Genomic DNA, 9,703 nt, shown 5'->3' with positions numbered 1-9,703 from the left:
ACCCGCCCCGGCCGGACCGCCGCCGCTGCCTCCGCCGCTAGGGCCGGCAGCCACGCCCCAACCACCCCTCCTCGTCGGCTTCGCCTTCCCCCCGCTCGCGGCTGCGCCAGCCGGCCGGCCTCGCCTTGATTAGGCGCTAACCCCCCCCCCCCCCCCCCACACACACACACAAACAAATGGGCCCCCATCACTAATTAAAAGGTTAGGTTAGTTTTACTAAAAGGTGACACTTACAGATGGGCCCCACATGCTAACTAAGTTTTCTAAAAAAAATTAAAGACACTGCTAATAGTGGAGTCAATGACAGGTGGGTCCCCCCTGGTCAGTGGACCAGTCAACAGTCCACTGTTGACTGCTAACTAGGTAGTCAACGTGGCCCCACCTGTCGTCCTCTGTAGCCACTGCTGGGTACACTTCTCTGTGTGCACTTAGCATTTTCAGTTTATTTTCGAATTAGAATATAATTCCAGAAATTACAGAATATTGTTTAAACTTCGAAAATTAATATAAAATAATCCGTAGCTCGGATGAAAAAGTTTTATACATGAAAGTTGCTCAGAACGACGAGAAAAATCCAAATACGCGGTCCTTTCATCTATCACTAGTGGTTGGGGCCCGCCAATGGCGGGCCTCTTGAGGCGTTCCTATGCGGCCCTATCTTGACTCAGCACATTTTTCTGTCTTGTTTGATCCCTAATCTCAACTCATGTAACCTTTTTTTACATGTCTAAGAGAAACACCGATCCTGCTAATCGATGGGACAAAGCTTATCAGGTTGCTACAAGTTTACAGCCAATTGGTCATTATTGTATGATTGGGTGCACACATCATTGGGTTGGAACACTTCCCCAAGAAAATTCAAGAGTAAGGTTAGACCTTATCTAGTCAAGAATAAAATGACATCAATATCAACATATTCACTTTGCACCTCAAGGCAATGGGAGAGGTTAACGCAGATCATAATGAAAAGATGTATGAGCAGGACGAAGACACTTGTTTTATAGTCTTGACATTATGAGGATATACCATAAGTTACATGTAAAAAGTAGCAATGGGCTTATAATATAGTTTCTAGAATAATCTTCAATGAGAAATAGACTTGGTAGGATAAACAATGAATTTATGATCTTTAAGCTTTAGCCGACACATCAGTCTTTACAACCTTAAAATATACTGATCTAAAATATTCATAGCTTGAAAGAGCAAGTAGATTTCCTACAAAAAAATAAATAGAAAATAGTTAGGCTCGGTGACTGGTGAGTGGACAGACACATTAGTGTGGTCAAAAGGAACAACAACATTTTAACATGCCTACAAAAAACAGAAAATACGGGAGGACACTGTAATATCATGCAAAGAAAAAATCACCTCAGACACTTCTCCCTTTTTAGGAGAACTGTATCAAACACCTGAGTTGTACAAACCAAAAATACGAAATTAGCAACTCTCGGTACTTCCTTCACATTTAGTTATATGAGTTCCATCATTTACAACCTGCAATATTTAACTCTTGCTAGTCCTTAGAGCTAGAAGTACACATATTAGATTGGGAAGATCACATTCAGTTAGTCCAAATTAATCAATGAACTACTCAACTAAGTTTGCTTGTGTGCACAATAATATGCACCCATCAATGATCTGGCTATGCAAACAACTATAATTTATAATTTTCTAGGATCCTCGGGTCTGAGTATACCTTCACTAAACTGCTGCTCAGGTTGGTCACCTCGGATCACATCAGTGCCTACAGCACTTTCAATAACAGACTTGCTAAAACTTCTTGCTACTGGCACGCTTTCCTGCAAAGTAGGTTCGATCAAAGAGCATCAAGGGAGAGTGAGTACCTAAAAATTCTGAAGATCTAGAACGTAACCTCCTGCAGGCGGCACGCCGGACGAAAGGGGGCAAGGCTGCTGGATCAAAATCTGGACGTCCTCTGTCATCCTCTAGTCAGACTACTCAACTTATTTTCATAGACCTGAATTAAATTTTAGAAAAATGAAATTTCATGATTACATAGATGAGATGGTCTAGAAGTAGGGCACTGGAAGAAAGGGGAAGGAAAATATCAGGAAGAAGAGAGGAGGGTGTGTACCTGCGTCAACAACACAGTCAAGTATACGGAGAAAAGGTCCGCCGTGCACTTGCCTCAACACGACAATTAATCGAAAGAACTATCCTCTGCACCTGTAGCGCTCAGTCCTGTAGATAGTCTAGTATTTAAAACAACTCCATTCTAACTGCAAGAATACACATTGTCGCTAGTGAGCAGAACCATGGCTCCACATCCATACTGATCTTATTGACATTTAAATATAAACATGGATAGTTAGAACCACACAAAGTACCTGCAGTAGTTCAGGCTGCATATCGAGCACTTAAGTACCAATCTGGTCAGCGATTACAGTGGCACACATTGATGATGCTCAGTGTTGGTGGTTCAGTTCTAGCATATGCACAGAGAAATGAAATCACCTTATAGCATCTAACATGTATTCGTTGTGGTACTGTATCCTCTTATCATCTTGAAGACATATTTCAACCTATCATGCCTGCCATATATAAGTAGTTAATTATCACTGACAATTTATTTAAGGGCAAAAATCTTATCGGCAGGGAACTATACAATCTTCAGCGACTTACCATTCTTAGTAATGAACACGGGCGGATTTCCATACTTCTTCTTAACATGTTTCACCAGACTGAACATTCCCTAGGGAACTAACTATGTGCAGCAAACTCAATGCTGCCTGAAAGTAGACAAATATTTGTGTATTATCAATTGAACATGTGATTAAATAAGATAGCAAACAAAAGTTTAGAGAAAACCTGAAGCTGCAAGTATATCGTTTTTCCTATTCTCTTTCCATGCCTGTAAGCTGCATAGCACATGGAGAAATCAGTAATATTGACACTGGATTATGGGGATTATCATATGTTTTTTCATCATGACTGACGGAGATGAGATGACTGCAGCATCCGTTGAAGCATCATTCATGACAAGTTTTCTGACGTGCATCCCGTCGTTCCTAGCATATAATGTTGTGTAGTGGTTTATGCCTATCAACAAAAGTTAGATCAAATTGAGTGTGTTTGCATACAGATTCTGAATATGCAGAAAGGGTGTTACATACTATCCAAGATTTTGCTGTCCAGCTTAATCTTATACTGGTGGCAATAAAAAGAAAAGCATCAAAGGATTAGTACCAGAAGTAAGTTCCTATGTTTATCATATCTACTTTTACAAAGTTAGGATGCCTATTCCTTATATGAACTGATACTTGAACTTTGTGTCTGACACTGAGTACATAAGAGCTCAATTTCAGCGATGTACATTCAGTAATGTGTATAAATGTCATGCAAATACAATTGTATTCAGTAATGCTATGAAAATGTCAATTTTTTTTGCATGGAAAATGTAAGCAGAACACCTTCTACTTCTAATCTTTGTATGGAAGTGCATGATAAAATCAACAACACCTACAAGTAAAACTGGGCGTGCCTTATCCATATGCTGCACCAAGCTCTGCATCTCCAACCTCAACTACAAGACAATGTCTCCAAGGTAAAAAGGACCATCCTACTTCTATAAGTTTGCCCACGAAAATAATATATTTTGTACAGTTTAGCGCAAGGAGAGAGGAGCAGGGAAATACCAGTGGCGGCAGCGGTGGTGGCGCGATCTTGGCGGAGTATACCCCGGCGGTAGCGGGAGTCGACGCAACTGGAGTCGATCTGCGGGAGGAGGGAATCTAAGGGACGACGACGGTGTCCGCTTCAAACTGGAACCTATAGGCGCATGGCACAATGAAAAGCAACCAATCAATATCACTGGATGGCTGGATGTAAGACAGGACGAAGGGTGGATTCTGGGTCTAGTTATACGTCTTAAATTAAATCAACAATGCCGCCATCTACTCAGTTTGCCTAGTTCACAAATTCTATTTCGGTGAATGGCTCCCCCGCGTGAAGCTTGAGGGCAACATCACCAACAACCTGCACACAAAGGCAGAGCAAAATTCAGTACGAGAGGAAATGGTAAATGGTCACACAAGTCAGCCAGCTTTAATTCTTTTGCGTCGAAGATTTCAATGATAATACACACAGTTAATGATGATGGTGGTGACTTCCTTTATTAAGAATGAAATGATAATGCACATGACACGCCTATCTAAGCAGGGGTTGAATGAGGTGTCCTTCAGTTCAAAGTAATTCTAGGATATCGAAAAAGGAAGCAACAATCCACAAGGAAAATCATGAGTTTATGCGCAAAGAGAAAGAGGAGGTTGCTAAGTGGCTAATATCAATAAAGAATAAACCATTTTGTTTAAGCATATATGTTCTTGTTTACTGATGCTTTTAGTCATGAGAAAAAAAAGTTCTTCCAACAGAATACTGCCTTTTCATACCAGGCCTGTGGCCAGGAAAGCTGATCATCCAAATTGGCACTGTGATGTTTAAACAGTGTGCTCATGAAGCCAATGAGGTAGCTCATAAATCATATGATTCTAGTGCTAGTTTTGTTTGGAAAGATGATCCACCAGACGTATTATAGAGGCTAATGTAATTGATGCTACCTAATGATATTAAAACGTCACAGTTGGCTCAAAAATAAATAAATAAATGTGGCGCTTCTGAATCTAGTTCTTTTAACACAAATAGTATAATGTCACTATAGGAGTTGTCAAGATATAACTACTAGCGACAACTACATGATTGGTAAATGAGAACCAACTCTGTGTATTGCAAAGAAACAAGTGCAAACCAACTCTGTGATTCCTGCAACATGTGGTGTTATAATAACATTTGGGGATTTTAGAATTGGATCCTCTGGATCGAATGGCTCCGTCCAAGCAACATCAATGCCTAAACCACCTAAATGACCTGACTCAAGGTGATTAAACACAGCCGTATAGTCCCGTAGGCGCCCTCTGGCAATATTGATGAGATATGATCCCTACAAGAACATGGCAGTTATTGAGAATGGGAGTTCTGCTGTCAGGTGCATACTTCACAGTTTTCCAAAAATCAAAAACAGATCCTATATGTAGATTGCAAAATAATATATGCACTCTGTAAGTTTTTGTCATGAAATATGTCCATTTATGTGTGTGCAAGGAGAGAAATACTAAAATATCAACTCTATGCCACGAACCTTAGTTCATGATGGATAATACCGCCAGCCCGGTACGGCTAGGTTGATAGTGGAGGACAGGCTCGAAGATAAGGCTGATTATTTCTTGTTTCATTAATATATATTCTAAGAGGATCTTCTTTACATAGAGCCAAACAATAAAAAACAGGATATCTTATTTCTGCTGGCGTAAGGGCCAGGTTACAAGATATCTTCCTAATTTAAATAGTTAAAACATCCCATAATTTGTGCCGATTGGGGTCGGTTATGCCTGTCACATGTGTTTCTGCAGCAAGTTTTTTTTCCGATACCGGTTTTCTTTTTTGGAATGGGCCGGAAGAACCGAATTGCGATAAATCTCGGAAATCTCAGAATTATTCCGTCTGAACGTATTCAAACAAATTCTTGATTTTTTTTTGCGTCACAATATGTAATTTTAACCTGGCACACACACATACTCTCACGTATTCCACTGGTCACCTCGCACATGCCTTTTTTCCGTGTGGGGTGTGGGTTTTAACCCTCGCTGCTGCACTATTTTGCTATGCACCATTTACAGCTGAAGAAGCTGCAAACATTGATGGGACAATAGGGGAATCCCCAAGACCTCCAAGGGTGTAAGTTATGGACCTCACCACCACAGGAGGCAGTGAGTTGTGATAACATATGCATACAGAGCCTATTTGACAGTCTTAGCATTTGAATTCATTTTTTTTTTCAAAAAAGTCGAACCGTTACACTGTTTCTTGGGGGTCAGCGAAAGCTCTGGTCGGTTACCACTCGGAAAAAACCTTGATCTGCAGTGGTGCACACACACGGCACCCTTTTTACGGGGAACACACGATGCTTTTTTTTGCGGGGAACACACGAGGCTATATGTATGCATTTCTTTATAGACTTTACCAAAAGAGCTGTACATACAGTATCATTCCATGTACGTCTATGAATATTCTTGATATCTTCTCCTTTTGAAAACTTGGAGCAGCACGCTTGTTTGAAAACAAGGACATATGCTCCTGGGATCACTTTGGCATTTTCTGATGGTTATTCCAATGAATACACCAGCACAATCTGATCCTCCAACACTATTCTAAGATTAATGTTTCCTCATATACAAATTTTCTTCTTACAGGATAAATCAAGAATGATGGCTTATTTATTCCGTAAAATAAATAAATCTCAGAAGAAGATTTGAGAAATGAGAAGATGTAAATCTCCTACGATGCAGACAAGTATATTGGAGAAAAATACATGTACCCTTTTCAAAGCTGACAGGAACTTGTGATCCACAATCCCAACCTATAAATATTTATAGCTTAGTAACCGCCTAACTGAAGTCAAATAGAGATATTACTGGCAGAATTTTTATTAAATAAATGAACAAAGAGAAGAATTAACTGATTCATTGTTTAACGTCATGCAAGTTATAACTATGTCAGCTTCTTGAACGAGTTCGTACATATCTTCTGGACCACCTTTCTTGTCAACCAGCCCATCAAGATCTGCAATAGCAATATTTTGAGAGAGGAAGATAACACAACATCTAATAAGGGAATGATACTGCAACTACTGCAGCTTACCACAAGACACTGTATTTGATGACCAGTTTCTTTTTGTAGCAAGAATTTTCACTCCAAATGGTCTTAGTCTCTTGGCAATTTCCATGCCAATGGCTCCGAACCCCAGGATAAGTATCTAGCATAGTAAATACAAGTTTCTACTCAAATGGGATTTTTCTCGTGGAAAGTAGATAAAAGTAACAGTATCTAGCACAGTAAATACAAGTTTCTATTCAAATGGGATCTTTCTTGTGGAAAGTAGATAAAAGTAACTTATACACGAAAAGCATACTGTTTTCCCGAATATTGCTTCTCCAACTGGAAGGCCCAAGTCCTTCTGAATGACAGCAGTATCCATTTCCTTCTACAAATTATGGCCAAAGTCCAAAACATGAATATTCCATTACAACTGACAGAAGTAACTTATATTTATTAAACTAAAAAAACTTATCTTCCAAATGATGGAAGCTACAAAGGTAGCTTATTTAACAAAAAACTGAGTGAATATTCGGTACAAATATATGCAACATGATGAACCATGGCTTGAAATCAGTGTCCGATTGCCTAAATTGTTGGATATTGTACTAAGTAGGATCCAGGTGAAACAGAAACCATGTTTAATAGGCTCATCATGTATTTTTTATCCCAAATTTCTGCAGCTTGCAGGCCCTTTTATCAAATCCAGCGGCTGCCGCATCAGGAGCTCAAACTGGAACCTACAGGCGCATGGCACAATGAAAAGCAACCAATCAATATCACTGGATGGCTGGATGCAACACAGGACGAAGGGTGGATGGCAGGGAGGGAGGGAGCAACGCGATACCTCGAGCAGGAAGGGGTTGGGGCCGGGGAGGGGGGAGGTCGAGGGAGCGCGCGAAGCGCGCAGAGCTGAGCAGCCTCTCACCGTAGCAGGAGAGGTCCATGCCGCCGCCCTGGATGATGAGCAGGAAGACGAGCAGCAAGGGCCCGGACTCGAAGAGCCCGCCGCCGCACTCCTCTTCCTCACCTTGGACAGCGGCCGCAATGTCGACCTGAGTCTGGCAAATCGACAGATCAAACGAAAGTGGTCCCACCGTGCTCGGGAGCGGCGTCGCGGCCCTCCTTCCGCTGCCGTACTCGGGGAAGAAAGGGAGGGGTGAGGAAGCTGGTGTTCGGGCCGGTGCTGGCACTACAGCGAGGAGCCGGTGGTGGAGGCGGCGGAGCTCGGGGCGGGGATAGAGGCGGCGTACTGTGGTGCCGGGCGGCGGAGGAGCTGGGGCAGTGGCGGCGGCAGCCTAGGGAAGGGAGGAAAGGGGAGGTTGCGTGTACAAAGAGAGAAAGAAAAGAAGGCACCGACGTCCTACGCTTTTTTACTTTTTTCTCTCTCGCTAGCACAGTAAAATTGACGAGGTGGAATGCGCGAGGAGGTGCCTTTGATGCGCACCTTATTGTTTTGGATATGCTCCTGGCATGCTAAACATGGAACTGTCCCTTCTCTTTTGTCTATCCGGAAAAAGCCAGACGCCGGGAAAACCCCTCCGGATGTTTTCCCTCTTCGTCTGCAATGTGTAGTACTGCGTTAGAGCACTTCTAGCGTAGCTTACTGCCATGTTGTGCTTTCTGTTGCATTTGTTTGCTCTGTATTTACTATTTCTTCCCCCTCTTCTCTCTGATAGACCCCAAGACCGATGCGCCCCTGTGATCGACTATGTCGACGACACTTCTTCTTTTTCAGCAGAGCTTCCAGGCAAGCAAACCCCCCTTGAACATTCCGATATCGCCCATTTCTTTCCCTCTCATGCCTGCATTAGAACTGCTACTACTTTATGTATGATCCTACTCTGATGCATAGCTTGTTTTTGTTACCTGCTTTCATACCTTACCTGCTTATCCTAATCTGCTTAGTATAGATTGGTTAATCCATCAGTGACCCCACCTTGTCCCAGTTGCCTCGCTTTATGTTCAATGACTCGATCAACGTGATCGACGTCCAGGCCCCGACACCGCACATCATCCCCCCTAGTTGTACGACTCTGCAGAGTTACCATCGAGTGCCGAGGGTGGAACCTCTTACATCACTCCTGATGAGATCTGTGTATTGTAGCTATACGGTCGAGATCATCGAGGGTGATTTCCTCCTTAACCACTTCCGTTACGGCTCTGTCGTGCAACCCCTCAAGTGTGAACCTCGAGTGTGGATCCTCTTACGTTCACCTTGATGATAACATCGAGTGGAATTCACCGGGGGTGATTTCTCGGGTTTTCCCCTTGGTGTTAGACACACAGTTACTATGGTTACTATGACTTTACACTGAATCATGTTACTAAAGACGGGTCGGCCCTGAGGGGTACCCGCGCGAGCTTATTTGCGAGTGATGTGGAGTCGGGTTGACCTGAAAGATGCCCGCGAGATTCTTACGAGGCGTGGTCGGGCATTCTTAGCCCTTGCCGCAAGTCCTTGAGATGGGGCGACGGGGTCACATCTTTCGTGAGTCTCTGCTTGTTAACGCACGTTCCTAATCCACTACGATTTGGTTATTTGATCCAAGGGGCCGCTGGCCTGATAGCACTAACCATCACGTGGGCAATGTATGGGCGTTCTGCATCGTATGCATTAGCCGAAGCTTAATAGACGTCAGCAACTGAGCGGCGCGCGTCGGGTTGGACTGGTAAGCTCTTGCCTTTTTAAGGAGGTAGCTAGGTCTGCTCACCGGCCGCCCACGCAACATGCAGGAGTTCCCAAGGCGATGGCCCAAGACCCCTGGGGGCATAGGTTTAGTCCGGCGTGCTTGACCTCTCTATTAAGCCTAGGTCAGGTTGCGGCGTATTGTTTGGCTGTAACATCCCAATTCTCGGAATGTTTGTTTTTTTAAAGAAAAAGTTTTCCAAAAATCAGGGCGAGAAAATTTCATTTGTTTTATTTGTTAACCAAGCTTAAATTGGAATTTTATAATTTAATGGATTTAATTTTAACTAATGTGAACCTAAATTAAAATTTGTGTTTAGTTCATTTCTTTTACTCGGATATTAT

At 42.6% G+C, this 9,703-nt stretch overlaps 1 protein-coding gene and 1 long non-coding RNA gene across 13 annotated transcripts; both read right to left on the bottom strand.

Annotated features, from left to right (window-relative positions):
• Positions 1–1,108: 1,108 nt before the first annotated feature.
• LOC125515207 lies at positions 1,109–5,141 on the bottom strand. 12 transcript variants are annotated; one of them, XR_007286867.1, is made up of 10 exons: positions 3,886–4,594; positions 3,657–3,789; positions 2,958–3,060; positions 2,830–2,879; positions 2,644–2,750; positions 2,349–2,552; positions 2,096–2,240; positions 1,697–1,978; positions 1,369–1,409; positions 1,109–1,215 (listed from the first exon to the last, which is right to left on the bottom strand). It is a non-coding gene; the product is annotated as an uncharacterized LOC125515207 (long non-coding RNA). The 12 variants fall into 12 exon arrangements; XR_007286869.1 differs by adding an exon at positions 4,885–5,141 and having other exon boundaries at positions 2,644–3,060; positions 3,886–3,996; XR_007286873.1 differs by adding an exon at positions 4,736–4,852 and having other exon boundaries at positions 2,644–3,060; positions 3,886–3,996.
• A 1,172-nt stretch (positions 5,142–6,313) lies between these two features.
• Positions 6,314–8,282, bottom strand: LOC125516495. Its single transcript, XM_048681921.1, has 6 exons — positions 8,277–8,282; positions 7,517–7,861; positions 6,986–7,057; positions 6,715–6,829; positions 6,533–6,636; positions 6,314–6,433 (listed from the first exon to the last, which is right to left on the bottom strand). Exons 1-6 carry the CDS (start codon positions 8,280–8,282, stop codon positions 6,314–6,316), a joined length of 762 nt encoding a protein of 253 aa, XP_048537878.1.
• Between the last annotated feature and the right edge of the window lie 1,421 nt (positions 8,283–9,703).

This window comes from Triticum urartu, chromosome 6 (genome assembly GCF_003073215.2).
Source record: "Triticum urartu cultivar G1812 chromosome 6, Tu2.1, whole genome shotgun sequence".
Taxonomy (NCBI): domain Eukaryota; kingdom Viridiplantae; phylum Streptophyta; class Magnoliopsida; order Poales; family Poaceae; genus Triticum; species Triticum urartu.
This window is presented reverse-complemented; position numbering and strand designations above follow the sequence as displayed.

Bases quoted from the DNA above. Each gene is read 5' to 3' on its own strand.
- LOC125516495 (XM_048681921.1), bottom strand. The intron at 7,058-7,516 runs GTATCGCGTTGC...CATAATTTGTAG, and splicing joins CCAACCCCTTCCTGCTCGAG to AAGGAAATGGATACTGCTGT. The intron at 6,830-6,985 runs GTATGCTTTTCG...TTACTATGCTAG, and splicing joins AAGCAATATTCGGGAAAACA to ATACTTATCCTGGGGTTCGG.